Raw genomic sequence first — 19,866 nt, forward strand, 5'->3', positions numbered from 1 at the left:
GTCTGTTAATGGTGAGTTGACAGTGAAAGGCTCACATAGCAGGAGAAGACGGAAGACACTCTAAAAGCAAGATGAGTACTATAACAGAATAAATATCCCAACACAGCACCCCCCACCACCACCTCCACAATCAGGACTTGAAATCTGAGCCTGTTCCCTCATTGTCCCTTTGACCCTCCCTCCCCCAGCGCGTGAACACTGCCCTCAGCAGTCTCCGCCTAGTCTAGGCTGGTGTAAGGGACTTCCCTTCCTTGTGCTGCCATAGCAACCGGGAAACAACCTCCGCTCACAATAAAAAGGATGGTGCTGTGGCCCCGATCTGTAGGTGCACAAGGCCGGTAAAGAGCAACGGGACCAGGGAACAACAAGGGTGCAGGCAAAGAGGAGAGAGGGGTTGCCCTGAGTGTAGACAATCCAGGGCTTGAGGAGTTGGGTTTGCGGTTTATTTTTTCTCCTGACAAAGACACACACTGTCTAAACTGTGAGGCTGGTTGTTATTAAGAAGCTGCTATACAGGGGGAAATGTATTTAATAAAAGGCCCAGTGTTTGTGGTCTTCTTGGGCTCCCTGCTGAGCTCAGGAAATCTTGAGGTGTGACCAGTTTTCAGCCTTCAAAACCAAGATGAACTGCCCTTGAGAAGAGCGGTCAGAGGGAAAACATGTTCACGCTCTCTCTCCTGAGCCGGGGACATGGGAAGTTGGTCCAGAACAAACAGAAGTTAGAAGTCTATTTTGAACCAGAGGTGAGTTTTCCAGCTGAATAAAGGTGTATTGGGGGGGGTGGGAGGGAGGGATGCGGGTGGGGCGTGAAGGAGGAACCCTCTATTTTTCCATTTGGGGCTGAGCCATGGGTGTTTGCGTCTGTTTTGTTAGTGAGGTGGTGGGAATCACTAGATCTTCCCTCCTCGTTGGTGAAACTCAAGAAAAGAAGGTAGTTTACCCGACACACAGAGATTGTCACTAGGACCCTCTTCCTTCCCCTTGTACACCAACTTACAGGCTTGTTGGCTTTAGACTGGAGGAGATTCCAGGTTACCTAGAATTCAGATGATTTGGTTCAAGACCGAATTTCCACCTGGGTTCTAGACAAGCTGATGGCTATTCGGTTTTTAGAAGTTGTGCTCTGTGGTTGAAATGCTGTGTGTGTTCCTGCCGTTTCAATGGCTTCCTTGAACTTTCTGGAATTCAACCCACAGGACTCATATTTAATATAGGCAAAAAAATAAAAATAAATAAAAAAAATATCTCATTTTAGAAGATTTTAAAGTGGTGGCAAAATTCCCTTGTACTGAAATTTTACTTCACTGAATTCTGCCAGGAATAAGAAATCTACTGGGGCTACTTTGAAACTTTTTGGATCACACAGAGATTTCCATTGTCATGGTAGTTTGTCGTGATACTTGACCTTTGCTGTATTAAAAGACATATAGAGTTTCAAAGGACCTCTGTGGCCAATGGCATTTACTTACTTACAAAATATGTAACTACTTTATAGGCCCCTAAATAGCCAAATTAGATAAAGTTACATAGCATCTGGAATATATAGAAATTCTCCCTGTGTATAGCTGAAGTGATGGGTTGGAATGGCTTTCTCCTCTTTAAATTACCAGCTAGTCCAGGTCTAATTTCAAAGTTAGCTGCTACCCTTGATAATTCTGCCTACTTACTTGCATACCAGGAAACTTTAACTGGCTTGTAACCTACAGTCTACCCTATTTAAGCCTCCAGACCTGAGTGGTTCTCCTGAAAGTTATATGGGGTAAAATAGAACCATGCCCTGGGTTCTACTACTTCTGAGATGTGGAGAACAAAATCAGTTGCTAAGAAGAGTGATTGTGTTCCGTGACACCATGTGAACAATTCAGAGGAAACCAGTTAGTAGAAAATGTCCAACATGTTGCACAAGCAGTATTTGCTATAAAAGTGCCGTCCACAGTGGATCGATCAAAGTGGTTTCTTTCCACTGCAGGATTACTTGAACTGGAAGTCCCCAGAAGATTATGTGCTGATCAGCAAACCGCAGGATGATGGGAACCCCACCCAGCACACGTGGAGCCTCTTTCTTCCTAAAACATTCAGCACTAGAAAGGGCGCCCTGATTCTCTACTCGGAAGGTTTAGCCATATCAGCATGGGCACCCGAAGAGAGGATAAAAGGCTCCTATCACCCCAAAGGCCACAAGAAGAGGCTGGATCTGGAACTGCACACACTTCAGGACCTCAAAGAAGCTATCTTGGCATATGGAAGGAGACAGGTAGGTAGAGCACTGGCCCACGCCTGGGGAGGCACCGGACTACATGTCTAGAAATCCAGTTGTAGCTTTGGGTATAAGTGCTTTTCAGACCCTAGGGAAGGTAGGAAACTCTCAGACCTCCATTTCTTCACCTCTAAAATGGGATTGTACTCTTCGCCCTATATGCTGCACACAATTGTCATGAGGCTAGAATGAGATCATGTTATGTGACAGGGCTCTGAAACGCATGAAGGGCTATATTATTGTCATTTTGTGTTTTCCTTTCTTTTTTTAAAGATTTTTATTAGGGAATTGGGGGAAGGGGAACAGACAAGTTGCTATCCTTTTGTTCTTCAGTCTAGTTGTAGAGGACGTTGCTTCACTGGCCCAAGCTGGCACCATCCTTGCGCTCTTCCTGGGCGAGGCAGATCAGTCACTGGCTTCTGGACAGCTGCTCACCCTGGCTACTGACTACCCACGGTAGCCCATGGCAACCCACCTGCCGTCGCTGGTGACTCACAGCAGCCCAGCTCCAGGTTGAGCTGTTGTTCAGCATCTTAGCTGTAGAGGGCAGTGTCACTGGCCCGCATATGTGGGATCCGAACCGGGGCCCTCTGGTGTCCCAAGCCAGATTTTTTTTTTAATTTTATTGGGGAACAGTGTGTTGTTCCAGGACCCATCAGCTCCAAGTCAAGTAGTTGTCTTCTATCTAGTTGTGGAGGGTGCAGCTCCGTGGCCCATGTGGGGATTGAACCGGCAACTTTGGTGTTATAAGCCTGCGCTCTAACCACCTGAGCTAACCAGCTGCCCCCCAAGCCAGCTCTTAACCAATGCACCATGGCTGGTCCCTGTGCTTTCCTTTCTGTTGGAATCACATTAAAGTCATTTTCAGCGTTCAGACAAATCCAGGCCAGCAGACATTTCATCAGAATTTTTGAAATCCTGTCTTGTAGCCACAAGCAGCATCATCACATCTCTGATGTTCTTGGCTTTGTAGAAATGAGAGGGAGAAGATTTTAAATATTTACCTTGAGACTGTGTCTGCAGGATAAGTTAATGACTTTTTCCATTCTGAATTTAATATTAAGGGAAAAAAACCTCTGTGCTCATTTGTCTGATTCATACTTACTAATGTCTTATGAGATGGACCCATCGCTCCCGCTTTATATAACTGCGTGCATCAGCCCTTTGGTTGAAGTCAGAGAGAGGTTGGGAAGATGTGTCACTTTATGAAATTCTAGGTTATAGATGGTGGGTTACTACTTAGTTTAAAAGTCTGTACTGGTTTTTTTATTCCCCACAGTATAGAAAGTTATTAGCGTCTTACACCAGGCCCTTGACACGCTGACTTTCTCTTCCATTTTTAGACACAGCTGCCACTTGTTCTTACCTCCACCTGACTATGGACACTTCAAGGCCCCACTCATGTGAATAGCTTACCATTCCCCAACCACCCCATACCCTTTTGTGACTCTATGTCTTTACGTGTGCTTCTACAGCTGGAAAATTCCTGCTCATCCTTCAAAACACAACTCAAATGTCGTCTCTTCACTAGCGACTTCTCCCACTTACGTAGGCAGAGATATCCCCATGTTCCCTCCTCTGTAAACATTCCCACACCATCAAGCAATGTGATTTATCTCTTTGCCCATCTGTTGCCATCTTCTTGAGTGCAGGGACAATGTCTAAATCTCTTCCAGGAAATAGTGAGTACCCACAAATGTTTATGGAATGAGTGAATTGGTTATGTGTGATACTTTCAATGTTTGTTAGCTCCTCTCTCAGTATCATTACTGGGCAATGTATCACCTACCCTACCCTAGGCAGAGCTTCCAAAAGAAAAGATTTCTCTGCCCCTTTTCCTTCTCTCAAAACCTTAATGACCTTGGCCAAATGCCCAATTGTCCTTTGTCTTAATATCATAAATTCTTAGAAAACCAATTGTTGTTGAATGCTTATTATTATCTTACAACTTATTTTATTGAATCTTCACAATGACCCTGGAGAATACAGTTTTTCTTGCGCCTTTTCGTAGATGAAGAAACTGAGGTTTGGAAAAGTTAAGTGACTTGGCCAGGGTCTTAGAGATAGTAAATGACAGAGCCAGTATTTAAACCCGGGACTGCCTACCTCTCCAGGGCCAGCATGCTTTTCACTTTGCCCTGTTGTCTGTGGATTTGGAAGAGCCTCCTGAGGTCATTGTGCCAGGCCTTGGCCTGTTCTTCCTCACATCTACTCCTCACCCTTACCTTATTCTGCTCTGTGTCACAGTGCGGTTGACCACAGGCTACATATAATTTCACAGACATCTTGTGTCAACCGGCTTCTAACTGAATTTGCCAATGGAAGACATTGGAAGGAGACGGGAGAGGGAGAAGAGAAAAGCAAGGTATTTCTCCCCTCCCATTCTACCTGTGATGGTAAGAAGCAGCTGCATTCAGTGGTCCAGCTCCCAACAGACATTCCCACTGTGGCTTCAGGTTCCTCCAGCTGACACCACCAGTTCCTCCCTCCATCTTTTAGTCTAAGGGTGGTGTTCGCTTCCTGATATTACTAATCTCAGTGTTGCCTTACCATCTTTTTGCCTTCTGAGCTCTCTAATCACCTATGTAGTCAATTCCCTGAATTAATTTCCCTCTGTGTTTAAATACTTAGAGTGGTTTCTGTTTTCCCAGCTGGACCATGATGTGTATGTAGGCTAGCTCACTGCCCAGAGTAAGAATACCTTCCATAGCTTTCAGATGCTTATCTATATGGTTTAAACATTTCGCACAACAGGGATCTTATTACTTTATAAAGGAGATGAGTCTTTTGAGGGGATGGCTTCATTTTTGGTTAGACTTGGGCTCAATTTAAAAAAAAAAAAGAAGTTTCTATTGTCCTGTGGTATTCATCTACTAGATTTATAGCACATACTTGAACAAAGCGGAACACTGTAGTCTAACTGCAAATGGGTAGAAGGGAAATGGTATGAAGAAATCAGAAAGGAAAGAAAAGGTTGGGAATAGTAACAGGGCAGAAATTTATGATAGAGAACATAGTAGATTAAAATAATAGGAGAAACAACCCAAAAGGGGCTTAGGATTTAATAAAAAAAAAAAAAAAGAACACCTGAAAAGAGGAGAACTCTGGAAACTACAGAGCACAATTGGGTTATGAAAACTACAGACTGGCAAGAAAGTTTTTGAATCATAATATCTAGTCTTGGGAAGGCTATGGGGAAATAAGCTGTCTAATACTTTAGGAACACAAATTCACAAGACATTTCTGGAGGGCACTTTGGCAGAGTCTTGAGAAAGGCTGATACTCTTTTTAATGCAGCATTCTACTTTTAGTAATTTGTCTCAGGAAAAAAATCAGAGATGTGCCCCAAAATTTATGCACAAGAATATTTACTACAGGGTTATTTATTACTAACAAAATATTGAAAATAAATACCTGACAATGGAACATTGCTTAAATGAATTATGGTACAGTCATATAATGGATTTTGGGTAAGGCAATAAAGTCATGTATTAGTCATAATTAACATGAGAAAATATTCACAGTATTTTTTTTTCAGCTGAGCCATTCTGCCACCTGTTGGCAGTTCAGTGGCAGCTCAGCTCGGGCTGGGAATCGAACCGGCAACCCTTGCTCAGAGCTCGCATTCTTGAGCAAGCTCTTAACCAACTGAGCCACTCAACTGGCCCTCACAGTATTTTTTTTAAGGCAGGTTACAAAATAATGTTCATATAATAAAAATACCAATGTTCATTAACATTTTTTGAGTATTTACTATGTTTCTGCCACTGTTCTCAGTACTTTCCATGCATAACTCATGTATGCTTTCTATGAATCCTAGGGGTATGTATTATTATCATCTCATTTTAGAGAAGAAGAAATTGAAGCACAGAAACTTTGAGTAATTCACTCAAGATCATACAGCCAGGTAGATAATTATACCAGAATTCGAGACTAGGTGGTATCGAAAGCATCGCTCTCTAATACAATCTCATTTTTAAAAATTAGTTTGCAAGCAAAAGGATACACATCAAAATTTAACTGTGGTGGGTGGGATTATAAGTCATATTTTTATTCATAATATCTTTCTACCAAACATTTTTAATCATGGAATTTTTTAAAAAAAAATAAAAAGCTATGGCTTTGAAGGAGGTAGACAGTGAAAGAGAAAGCAAGGTTGGCCCTAGAGAGCCAGATGGGATCAGGAAGGGTAATGGAATAGAAACAACGCTGTAAATTGAGCCCACTAATAAGCACCCCATCTGTTCTGCAGGGTATTTCCTTGTCCAAATAACATAGTTTAAGAGTTAAAAGCACCATACTCAGAGTAAAAAAGCCAAAATGGGGAGGGAAGAAAGTGGGGGAGGTGGTTAATGGATAAAGTAGCACTGCTTACAGAAGTATCTATACTGGCTGAACCATGAATCAGGAAACCTACGAAAAGTAGGCCCCATTCAGATCTGTGAGAACTGAGGCTGTCACAGGGAGGTGCAGTTAAATTTCTAAAGCATCTCACATCATCTCCAGTTTTATATACGGATCTATTGGGTTGTCGGAAAAGTCATGACGTATTTTTTCTATGTTTTCGTTGCAAAAATGCGTCATGACTTTTCCGGCAACCCAATAGTAACATGCATGTGGCAATACATCTGGGTTTTATAGCTCAACATACACCTACTTTTTAACTTTCTCGATGATCCCACTTCCTAATGAACAAAGACAATTGCAAAATCAAGAGATGAGATGTCAGTGGGTTGCCATGGGCTACCGTGTGTAGCCAGCAGCCAGCGTGAGCGGCCAGCAGCCGCAGTGAGCGGCCGTCCAGAAGCCGGCGACTGATCTGCCTCGCCCGGGAAGAGCACAATGATGGTGCCAACTTGGGCCAGTGAAGCAATGTCCTCCACAACTAGACTGAAGAACAAAATGACAGCAACTTGTCTGTTCCCCTTCCCCCAATTCCCCAGCGCTGTTCCCATCCCCCCAATTCCCCAATAAAAATCTTAAAAAAAAAAAAAGAGATGAGATGTCAGAGTTCTCACACTTCTAGATATATCCAGATATATTGCTTGTTTTTTTTTAACAGAAAATATTGTTCAAACATTTCCAGAGTTAAAACCACTCTTGAGGCCTTTAATTCTTCAGCTTCTATCAATGGAACATTGATTAAATGATGCATTAAAAATTATTTGTTTTAGAATTTTAATTCACAGAGCATCCCTTGTCTCTGTGCCATTGAGTGATAAACAGGATTTAGTACTACAGCTGATTTCCACCGAGACTGTATTACTTCTGCCATCTCTCTTATAAATGTGGTTAAATTTGAGAGTATTGTCACCCTTTTTATTCCACTAAATATATTCCTACTCATTCTATTATATATTGCCTCATTTCTCCCCACATCTCAATACTCAAACAATCAACTCTAGTTGGTGTTTTCACCCAATGTTCAACCCATGAAGGTACCTTCAGACTACTATTTTATCAAGTAATATTGTGAGAAATACGTTTTTTGAATAAAGTTTATTTTTCCATCCTAAACACAATGGCTCATCATACAAAATAGAAAAACAGAGAAAAGTAGGAAGAATAATAAATTATCCTTTCAGCCAAAGATCAGGAGGGTGAAGGTCCCTTTGCAAATACTGATCAATAACCTGCTTCTTGTTTGACAGTGTCCCTAAGAAGCAATCAGTGCTTTGATGGCCATCAAAAAATGTCAAGTAGGCCCCAGAGCAACAAACAGGAGAAAGAGTGACTTGACTTCACTTCTTTTGCCTAATGTCCTTCATGTGAGCCGTTGTACTTGGAGCCTTGAATAAACCTAGAAGAAGGAAAGATCAGGAGAGAATCGTGGGTCAACCATGACAATGAGGTCAAAGGTGTTGTCAATATATCTAAAACGCATGGAGTGCTTAGTATATGCCAGGCATTATATCTCTGTAACCTCACTCAGTCTGCACAAGCCTTTGAGCTGAATATTGGCATTACTTCTATTTTGTAGGAGGAAAAACTGGGCCTTGAAGTTAATTAGTTTGCCCAAAGTTACACATCTAAATTGTGGAGCTGATTCCAAAGCCCCACTCTTAACCCCTAGAGGACCTGATTTTGAAGATTCCACATATTCCAGAGAAAAGAAGCATCTGTCTTGCTTTAACAGCATTTTTTAAAAAAGGGATCTGGGTTTCCAATACATCCCTTAAGATCCTTTACAATTCTAGGAAAGCATATCAGATTTTCACTAAAATCAATGTGGGTTATATGTAACATGTTCATATAAGTTATGTGTATGATGCAGCAGACTCTTATTTTTTTTAGGCTTTATGTACTCCATCCATTGGTTGGTTCCCTTGTATAAACAATAGATAAAGAATATTTTTAATAATGGTTAACACTGATGTAACCTGTTATACCTATCACCATTCTAAGCACTTCACACTCATTTCACTTTAAATTCCTCACAACTTTATAAGGTGTACACCTTTTTATTGTTGCAAAATATAACATAAAATTTACCATTTTAATCATTTTAAGTATACAGTTCAGTGGCAGTGTATTCATGTTATTGTACAACCATTACCACCATCCATCTCCAGAATTTTTTTCATCTTGCAAAACTAAAACTCTCTACTCATTAAACAATAATTCCCTATTTTCCCCTCCCCACCAGCCACTGGCAACTTTTTGTCTCTATGAATTTGACTACTCTAAGTACTTCATATGTGTGGAATCATATAGTAGTTATATTCCTTTTATTTTTATTATTATTTTTTTTAGAGGGCAGTGTCACTGGCCCTCCTAAGTGGGATCCGAACCGGGGCCCTCTGGCATCCCAAGCCAGCTCCCAACCAATGCGCCACTCGGCCGGCCCTAGTTATATTCCTTTTAGTATTTTGTGACTGGCTTATTTCACTTAGCATAATATCTTCAAGTTCATTCATGTTATAGCATGTGTCAGAATTTCTTTTTTAAAATTAAATTTATTGGGGGTAACACTGGTTCATAAGATTATATGTTTCAAGTATACAATTGTATAATACATCATCAATATATTACATTGTGTACTTACCATCCAAATTCTAGTCTCCTTCATCTTGACCCGCTCTACCCTCTTTAACCTCTCCCACCCCCTTTCCCTTTTGAGAATGATGCTTTAAAACCTAATTCACTCATATACCTCCTATGCTTAAAACTCTCCAATGACTCTCCTTTTCTCTCAGAGTAAAAACCAAAGTCACCACAGAGGCCTGAAAGGACCTGCTTAATCTGGCCAACTGTCATTGCTCTGGCCTGACTCCCTACTCTTTCCCCCTTGCTCACACAGAGTCCACCTCCCGTCCCCTTGCTGCTCACCAGAGCTCAACAGGTATCCTCCTGCCTCAGGGCCTTTGCATTCCTATTCCCTGGTCTGGGTGATTCTTACAGATACCTACATAACTCATTCCCATTCGTTCTTTTTAGTTTGTCACTCCCTGACACACCTATTTATTTTATTATTATTTTGTTTGTCTGAAAATATCTTTATTTTACTTTTAATACTACACGATTTTTTCTCAATATAATTGGAATTCATAGTTGGATGTTTGTTTGTTTTTTATTAGTTACAGGTGTACAAAGCAACATAATGATTAGACATTTACACCCTCACAAAGTGAAAACTTCACCAAGTCTATTGCCCATCTGACACTGTACATGACTATTCCAATACCATGAACAATATTTCCTATGTTGTACTTTACATCTAGTGACCATACATATATATACATGTTTTTTAATTATAGTTGACCTTAAATATTATTTTATATTAGTTTCAGGTGTACAGCACAGTGGTTAGGCATTTATATAATTTATAAAGTGATCCACCCGATAAACCTAGTACTCATCTGACACCATACATAGTTTTTACATTATTGACTATATTCTCCACACTGTATTTCACATCCCCATGAGAATTTCCTTTCTTTGTAAAGCTGAATAATAGTCCTCTATATGTATATGCTGCATTTTGTTTATCCATCTGTTGATGGACACTTAGAATGCTTCTGCATTTTGGCTATTGTGAATAATGCTGCTTTAAACATGGGTTTACAAATATCTGCTCATGTCCCTGTTTTTAATTCTTTTGAATATATATCCAGAAGTGACGTTGTTGGATCACATGGTAATTCTATTTTTAATTTTTTGAGGAACTGCCATACAGTTTTCCACAGCAGCCTGCATCATTTTATATTCCCATCAGCAATGCAGTGTTCCAATTTCTCCACATCCTAACCAATCCTTGTTATTTTCTGTTTTTTTTTTTTTAATAATAGCCACCTTAATGGGTGTGAAGTAGTATCTTATTGTGGTTTTAACTTGGATTTCATAATGATAAGTAACATTGAGCATCTTTTTATTTGCTTATTGACCATTTGTATATCTTCTTTGGAGAATTGTCTATTATATCCTTTGCCCATTTAAAAAATCAGATTATTTGTTTTTGAGTTGTAGGGATTCTTTAAATATTCTGAATAGTAATCTTTTAGATACATTATTTGCAAATAGTTTCTCCCATTTCTGTGGGCTGCCTTTTCACTCTGTTGATAGTGTCCTTTGATACACAAAAGTTTTAAATTTTCATGAAGTCCAACTTATCTATTTTTTCTTTTATTGCCTGCTCTTTTGGTGTCATTGCCAAATCCAATGTCATGAAGCTTTTCCCCTATGTCTTCTTCTAAGAGTTTTATAGTTGTAGCTTTGATCCATTTTGAGTTATTTTTGTATGTGGTGTGAGCTAAGAGTCCAACTTCGTCTTTTTGCATGTATGTTATGTTCTTTTATCATACTCATTTGACAGATAAAGAAACTGAGGTGTAGATGGGTCAAGTACTTTACCCAAAGTCACATAGTAAATGATGCAGCCAGGATTCAAACCCAGGCAGACTGAACTCTTATAAGAACAGGAGCTTAATTTTTGCTGTTTTCAATTCTAGTTGTTGTACCTTTGCTTTTGTGACATACGGCTGGTCCAATCTTTGATGCAAAATGGTTTGGTCAGGAATCAAGCCCTGTTACAACATTGCAACTATGGGAAAATTCAGACCACTTCATGATTCTCTTCTTAATGGTCTAATACCCAGGAACACGTGGTCACCAAAGATATATGGGAGAGACAGTATCATTTGCTCAGAATCAAGTTAAACCTGCAGAAAAAAGGGCTGGCAGAGAATGGTGGTGTTTATGCAAGGCTAATTCAAGTCAGGTTAGGATTGGAGAAAGTTTTCCAGGCACAGCTACAAGTGGCTGCACAGGTCTTTCCTCCCATCCCACCCCCACCTCTACTTCAGTTGCCCTCACGTGGTAGCCCCAAGGCTGGTTCCAGTCACATCTGCACAGGTGCAACAACAATGGGCAGTCACCCTCTATTCTAAGGCTTGGCCTTTGCCAGAGCACACTAACACAGTAAGTCTGACCGCGGGGCAGGAGACACCAACTGCACCCCTCCTGAGAGAAAGGCTTCTGACTGGAGTGGACAGCTTGAGGAACAAGTGGTCAGCAGGCAAGTCCATTTTGGGGGGTTTCCATTCAAGTGAGCTAACATCTTGTGTAATTATTAACTAGTCAGTGCCTAGAACAGTGCCTGACACATGGCAGATGCTCAACAAACGTTTGTTGGATGAACATGTTAGTTGCTAGGGTGCGGTAGGGGGAGGACAAAACCTCCACCCAACAGGGGTGTACAATCTGAGCAAGGAGGCAGATTTGTGCCACCGTGATACTTGATACAAAGCAGTCTATGAGAGGAGCTAGACTACAATTTATTGATATGCTGTCGAAGTATAAAGAAGGTAGAGATTGTGATTACTGCTTACTAGGAAAATCTAGAGTGGCATCTTGGGGGAGGTAGAATTTGAGCTGAGTCTTGTGGCAAAAATAAGTGGAGAGAGACCTTCTGGCGTAGGTGATGAAGTCCCAGTGGGGAGAGCAAGCAGAAGAAAGTCAGGGTAATTAGGCACATGTGGCTCTTCGCTGGAAATGTATCTAGAGAAGTGGGTGGGGTCAAATTATGGAAGGCTTTGTCTGCTCATCCTGGGATTTCTGGGCTTCTCTCTTCACCCCTCTGTCGACCCCTGCACACAAAGACTGTCTGCCCTCTGGGGTAAGATGGCAGCTGGTTGTCCGGGCCTTTCTTGTCTTCCTGGGGACTCTGGCACCCTGCCACCCCATATCTGCTGGGTGGGAGCACAGCCTGCACCAGGTCCTTCCATTCTCTGAAGACCCTTGCTTGCCAGCACCAGGGTAGGGTGGACATGACAGCCAGAGTGAAGATGGGGACAGGTCCCCTTCACCCCTCTGCATACATAGGCCTGGTGGGCACCAGGAAGGCAGCTGGCAGGAGCAAGTCCCTCCTGAAAGTGGAGTGTGGATAAGACGCCACACCATACACATAATTATTCATTTCAGAAGAAACCAAAAGCTGGGGTTGATTGGCAAAGCCAAGGCAGGCCTGAGCAGTCTGAAACTGTCCGTAGCCAGCCTCCTGCTGTTGTTTATTTCCCTGTTCCAAAAACTCCCTTCCCGGCTCCCTTCTGTCTCCTTTTACATTTTAGAGTAATTTTTGGATGGGTGGTTAGTGGTCGAAGATAATGTTGGGGAAGGAATAGAGAAATATGTAAGAGAAGAGGGTGGGTGCAATAAAATAATTTAACATATTTTCCATTTATAAGTGTAATCTAACCAATATTACTGAAATTTTGTTTTTACAAAAATAAAGAAGAGAAACTATCTGCAATCTTATGCCCAACTCCCTGATACTACTATTATTAGAATTTTAATGTATTTTCTTCCAATTTTTCCACCATAATTAAACATACATAAAATAAACTTTTATGAGATTGTAATTATACTATACATTCTCTCTTGTAGCTTGGTTTTTTTCCACTTAACATATTATTCCACACTTTGGAAATGAATGAATAGATTAACCCTGACTGGTCTTCTTTGGAGCCCTAAGCGGGCCTTGGGCCTCCCTCAGTGCTTTAGTTATCCAATGAGATGTGAAATTTATCAACCAACTTCACAGGCATAATTTGAGAAACTACTAAGAGAAACCAGAAAACTAGAAAAAACTTAAAGAAGCTGTGGTAGGCAAAATAATGCCCCCCAAAGATGTCTGTGTCCTAATCCCTGGAACCTATGACTATATTAGGTTAAATGGCAAAGGGAAATTAAGGTTGCAGATGGAATTACGGTTGCTAATCAAATGGCCTTAAAACAGGGAGATTATCCTGGATTACCAGGACAGGCCCAGTATAATCATAAGGATTCTTATAATTAGAAGAAGGAATCAAAAGGAAAACCTGTAAGATGGCAGCATAAAGAAGGGCTTAGCCCACAGTTGCTGACTTTGAAGATGGAGGAAACAGTCACAAGCCAAAAAATTTAGGTGGCCTCTAGAAACTGGAAAAAGCAAAGAACAGATTCTTCCCTAGGGTCTCCACAAAGAACACAGCCCTGATTTTAGCCCAGGGAGACCCATTTCAAACTCTGACCTCCAGAACTGGAAGATAACAAATTTGTATTGTTTAAAGCTGCTAAGTGTGTGGTAATTTATTATAGCAGCAATAGGAAACTAACACAGGGGTCAAGATCAGCTTTCAAACTCTAAGCAAAAATGTGTTTAGATAGCCCGAATTCCAGGACAAGGCATTCCCTAACTCGCCTCAGCAACTCCCTGCCCCATTGAGCAAGCTACCCAATAAAACTCCAGAATCAAGCTGGTGCTTCAGAAATACCCATTAATGAGAAACAACAAGGGGCTCTTGTCCAGATCAAACAGGGCACCATGCCACCAGCACAGGGGCCACAGCATCTTAGAGGAGGCTTGGTCTTGCTGCAGTCACAGAGAAGTCACTTCAAGCAAAGATTTACAGGGAGGAACTGCAGTTCCAATTGACCCAGAAAAGGCCTTGAATCTAATGGCACCATAATTCTAAAGTTTAACACAGTGCCTGGCACATAGAAGCTGCTCAACAAATATTTATTGCATGACCAGATGAAAAAATGGAATAAGTGAAAGAACTTAAGTCATTTTGCTTCCACTGCTCTCCCTACAATTCTTTCTTTCTTGTCCTCTGGAAAAAGTCTCAAGATTTATGTGGGGCTGAATTTTTCAGGCTCTTTTTGCACTTGAAGTACTTGCCACGTAAACTGTCCAGACATCAAGGACCAGTTGATGCTCTGTGTTTGGATTCCAAGTATTTATTTAATTTACAAATTCCTAGAGTGTAGAGCCAATCGAATAAGCCATGCTTTCTTTCATCTGTTACTCCATTTATGAATCATCAATCTGTCTTATTTGTCCCTTTTTCTCCAGTGCTTGGCATAGTGTTTGGTGCATTGTAGGTGTTTGATGGATGGATGAATGAATGAATGAATGAATGAATGTCCTAGATACCTGTTTCTCTCTCCTCAGCATATGTATTCCCTCATCTTATGGACTTTGGCTCCCCAACCCTCTCCTTAGCTGAGAAAGAGTCTCCCCTGGTGGCCCTGAATCCTCAGCTACAGCTGTGGGTTGCCCTTCTGTGGCATTTCCACGTCCTGAACACAGAAGAAACGGGAGCAAACCACAGCTTTGCTCAGCAGAGCAAAGACCCAAACCTTTTCTCCCCCATCAAACAGGTTTTATATTTCCATTTTTTTTCTTTTCTTTCCTTTTTTTTAACCACAAACCTTCCTAAATAAATTCTGGCAAGGAAACTCAGGCCAATGGCTTACTGACCTCACCTAAGAATAGTGATTATCTGGTGGGTGGCGAGATACTGACTAGAAAGTGGCATGAGAGAACTTTCTGGGCTGATAAAAATGTTCTATATTTTGTTTTGTGTGGTAGTTTCAAAGGTGTATGCCATTGTCAGATTTTATTAAACTGAACATTTAAGCTCTGTACATGTTATATACAAATTATGCCTCCATTTTCAAAAAATTTTAAAAGAAAAGGATTCTTAGATCACAATCAGTTCATCATTCAAGAATGCCATAATTAATTGGTGACGTCTGCCATGGACAAGGGAGAAGGGGAGAGATGTCAACACAAGTATCACATGTTTGCTCTTCTTCTGTGTAACTGATCATCCTTAGAGAGTTTCTGCATAATTTAAGTGGTTATAATATTAACTCATCCACCTTCAAAGATTATAATGAGGTAAAAGTTCTTTGTATAATATAAATCCCCATCCAAGCGTAAGATGTTACTATTCACATTTACTCCCCATGATGTCTTGCAGAGTGGGACTGACTTTAGCAGGTAGTTTCCCAGAAAATTCTCCCTGGCTGAAATGAAATTCAGCAGAGCTAGATATGTTTAAAATGCCAGGATCCCCATGAACATGGACATAGTTTGTCTGTCCTGTTATTCATCTTATAAACGTTGGATGACGATGCTGATTTGTCAAACTGGCTTTCCCATTGCTGAACAGGGCCGCTTTTTAAGGTACTAAAGTGATTTCCACAGGCTGAACTAAGTAATGTGTTTTCTTTTGAGGCTCTTTATCCTTTTCTGATGCTCTGTCTCAAGATGGGGTCTGGTATTTCTCATTTTTTCTTCTCCTTCCAACTGCAAATCTGCAGGGGACTTTTAGAGCTTTGCTCTGTGGGTTCTTGGTTTATGTCTGTTGGCTGAGGCATATGTTTCTGGTGCATTCCAGCACCTTCCAGGAGTCTCCTGGATTACTGATGAGGATTGTGCTAACCAGCCTGTATCAATGGGAAGCTCAGGGCTCAGCAACCATGCTGTTTCCTGACTGATGTCCCCACAGAGGGAGCAGAACACAGTCTGGCAACCATACCTCCACTTCCGAAGCCAACCAGAGAGCCAGGCCCAACGGCAGGTCCAGCCTGGGTATTCAGCCAAGAGATACCTCCGAGGCCTCTTGCGGACATGGCCCCCCGATACCATATACAGGCTTCAACGTGCAGGTCAGTGGGGAAATGGGAAGAGGTGCACCCTTAGCTGCCCCGCCTCACATTCTTGTGTGAGTGTTTTCCATCAAGGCTTAAAACACCAGAATTTTAGGCCCAATTTTGTGTTAAAGCAAAGGTGCTCAAGCTTGGTAACCTGCAAGCCTCTATCATACTTTTCTCCCTTCATCCTTCCCCACATTTGCAGAGGAACTTACAACCTGAAGTCTTGCCTTTGCTCTAGCTCTTCTTGGCAGTATTACACTCCACATCCCAAGCAGAACTTTCTTCCCAACCTTCTCCACTTAGAGACTTCGGAACCCCCAACTCATTCCTTATCTTTTACAAGGTAAGGAAAAAGAGGTCCAGAAGGCAAAGTAATTTGTCCAAGATTATTTGGCCAAAAGCAGAGCTGGGATCAGAAGCCAGATCCTCCTCACACACCCAGCTCCACATTCACCCCAACATTCCCTAGCTCCCCTCCTGAGGCGATCTCAGATCCTCCAGGAAGTGGAGATGTTAGGCCTCCTCCTCTTAAAGATGGCGGGTCTCTAGCACAGTCCACTTAGGAGTCACATGGACACCCTCTGCTGAACAGGGACCCCAAAGGCACTCTGTAAATAAAAGCTTAAAAATGAAAACAGGAAATTATTGGGGATTAGAGTTGTCAGATTTAGTACACACGCACACACACGCGTGCAATATTTGGTACATATTTCTACTAAAAAAGTATTCACTGTTTATCTGAAATTCAATTTTAACTGGGCATCTCAAATTTTATTTGGCAAACTTATTAGGATGAGAGGTCTGAGCAGTAGTATTTGCCAGTGCCCACTTGGCAATTTGCCATTTCTTCAGCACCGACAGACAGAACCAGAGGAAAACTGACTTTCTTCTGGTTTTATAGGTTTACCTTGAGAAAGGAGAAAAAACTCTCTCCTTAATAAAGTGATGATTTGAAGGAAAATGAGAGATTTGGGCCTGAATAGTAATTGGTTTTACTTTCAAGGCAGACCCCAGTGACAGTCAATCCCATTTATTTAACACTAGTAAGAAAGAGCCTCTTAACCAAAGATATGTTTATCATTGGGTGGGGCAAAGGGTAGAGCAGGCTGTTGCCCTATGGTCTAGGCCCCATATCTTCAAGGATAAGAGCCCCTCTGAATATCAAAAAATGTCTCAGATCTTTCCTATGGAAGTCATATGGCTACAACGTGTAGTTTTAGGAAACATCAGATGTATGTGCATTCTTGGGTCCCTTGACAGAATTCCTCACCAAAGCTCCTCTTAAGGGTGAGACTCTTAAGCTGGAAGGCAATGGCAATACTGTGGTATGAGATCACTGGCCCAGTGACCTGTGCCACCCCCTCCACTCACTTCTCAGAGCTCACCACCTTTGTCGTGCTAGTATGTTCTCTGGTCCTATCTTTCCACCCCTATGATAAATCCACCCACCCTTCAGGCTCACTACTTCTACAAAGACCACTCTAATAACTCCAGCCAATATTGAGCTCCTTTTTTCAGAACTTACATCACATTTACAGTTGGAACCCTACAGGTGAGCCCAGGAGAGCTTTGTCTTTCCAATAGACTATTTAATGCCTTTAAAAATGGCCCATGGCTGGTTCTTCTGTATCTACTCCACTGCCTAGCAAAGGGGTGGGCCCATTGGTAAGCCTTCAGTAAATACCTGTAGAAAGACTGGATTGAGAATCATGGAGCCTCCAGAAGCAAGCAGGATACATCCAGGAGAAACCTTTGGATTCTTTTCCTGAGGAAGGAGGAGCCTTTTACCTAACCTCAAAGAAGCAGCCATGTTTCATCCACCAGGGAGACCCAGTTCTTGGGAACAGTGGAGCAGAAGAAGCATATGTGTGGCACAGGACCAGAAGTGCCCAAGACACTGAATAAAGAACTCTCTATGGGTTCTACCTGATTTTTTTAATCCTTTGCATCTTCTAATTGTCTTCTTTAATGGGTAATGTCCAGAGCCAAGACTAGTGTAGTTATCTCTAAGACCTCTAGACTGATGACTGTTATTTCTACCAATAACTGCTGACCTACTCTTCAGGATACATCAAGGATTCTGTGCTGCTCCAGGAAAGTCTCCTTAATGTACCAAAGAGTCTAAGGCCACATCAGGACCTTTCAGGGGTACCCCCAAAATACCATCTCCTGCCTGTCTTCCCGCCATTTTGGACTCAACAAGGAAAATCTTTTGAACAAGGTACATGTTGATTGTATGACCAGATCGCAAATATTTGGATTTTTAACACTTTAAAATGGAGTTTCCCAAAATAAGGTCTAAGGATTGTGGGTTTCATCACCCTCATCTGTAAGATGAGGGCATTAGCCTAGACCAGCATTGTCCAACAGTATTCTCTGCAATGATGGAATGTACCATATGTGCTGTCCAATATAGCAGCCATTGGCTGCATGTGGCTATTGAGCACTTGAAATGTAGGTAGTGCAACTGTGAAGCTGAGTTTTTTACTTTATTTACTTTTAACTAATTTACATCTAAATAGCCACATGTAGCTAGTGACTACTATATTGGACAGTACAGGTCTAGACTCCAGATTTTTAGATGATTTCTTAGGTCTATTCCATTCTAACATTCTTTAATCCTGTGGTTTTGTGGCAATATCATAAGAAAAAAATACAGGCTTTGGAGCCAGAAATCTCAATTGCAATGGCTTTTCTCTCTCTTACTAGACGTGAATCTTGAGCAACTCACTTAACTTCTTTGGGTTTCTGTTAGCTCATCTCCGTAATGGACATAATAAGACCTACCTCATTATTGCACAAAAAAATTATTGTGAGCTGCCTGTAAGCTGTTCAGTACTACAGGGGATTTTACTTGTTAATATTATTCTTGGAAACTTGAATCATTAAAAGAGCCAGAGTTGCCTTTGCTAAAGGAGATGGGGAAAGATGACTGGGTAGCAGTAATGGGCGGAGAACAGGGCCTTCGCTAGTAGCAGAGTTTTTGAGAAAAGAGAAGGAAAGAACAAGAGCCTAACATAATAGAAAGTTAATTTTTCTGAAATTAAAAAGGAGTTCTTTAGAAACAATGGTAATGCCTAACCAAGCACTGTCCCTGGAAAAGAACCTGGTCAGGATAAGGAGAGATTCTAGTGAGTAGGGAAAAACATGGCAGGTTTTCAGAGCCTTGTGCCATTAAATATTCCTGCCACACACCGCCCTGGAGTCTTGAGTCCAGCTCCAGGGAATTTGATCAGAACCTTATGCACATGTAGTTCATCTATAGGAAATAATATGCCAGTCAGGCAATTGCATTTCTCTTTGTAAATTAATACCCTAGTCTATACATCAATCTCTATGCACTTTGCTAATGTGGGTCAACATCCCTGAGACCAGTTGATTCGGGAGCACTGAAAAGGTCAAGTTTCTGGGCCATCCATGTCCTGGGGGTGGTGAACTCACCCAGGTATTTTTCCTGTGTTGAGACCTTCTACCCATCCCCAGATGGCACCCCACTTGCCACTGACTTAAGCTTTCTTTCTTAAAAAATTCTACGTCTCCAGTGAAAATCCTTTGACTTGGATGCCCTAGGATCTAAAAACACTGGAAGTGGACTGCAGTACTTTCACTTTTGGGGTAGATCACCACTGCACACCTAAGTGACATCCTTAATTGATGCCAAATACCAAAGAGCTATCACAATCAGG

At 41.5% G+C, this 19,866-nt stretch overlaps 1 protein-coding gene across 5 annotated transcripts in view; it reads left to right on the forward strand.

The window, feature by feature from the left end:
* The first annotated feature begins 319 nt into the window (after positions 1 to 319).
* KIAA2012 (KIAA2012 ortholog) overlaps positions 320 to 19,866 on the forward strand; it is a 111,889-nt gene continuing 92,342 nt past the window's right edge. For 4 of the 5 annotated variants that reach the window (XM_019635743.1, XM_019635746.1, XM_019635745.1 and 1 more), the window contains exons 1-2: positions 320 to 743; positions 1,970 to 2,254. In XM_019635743.1, the coding sequence (XP_019491288.1) occupies positions 660 to 743; positions 1,970 to 2,254 (369 nt within the window). In that variant the 5' untranslated portion in view covers positions 320 to 659. Of the gene's footprint in view, positions 744 to 1,969; positions 2,255 to 16,032; positions 16,193 to 18,245; positions 18,402 to 19,866 lie in introns of all 5 variants that reach the window. The other variant, XM_019635747.1, reaches the window with a different exon arrangement.

The sequence above is a fragment of the Hipposideros armiger genome, unplaced genomic scaffold, assembly GCF_001890085.2.
Source record: "Hipposideros armiger isolate ML-2016 unplaced genomic scaffold, ASM189008v1 scaffold_23, whole genome shotgun sequence".
NCBI classification, from domain to species: domain Eukaryota; kingdom Metazoa; phylum Chordata; class Mammalia; order Chiroptera; family Hipposideridae; genus Hipposideros; species Hipposideros armiger.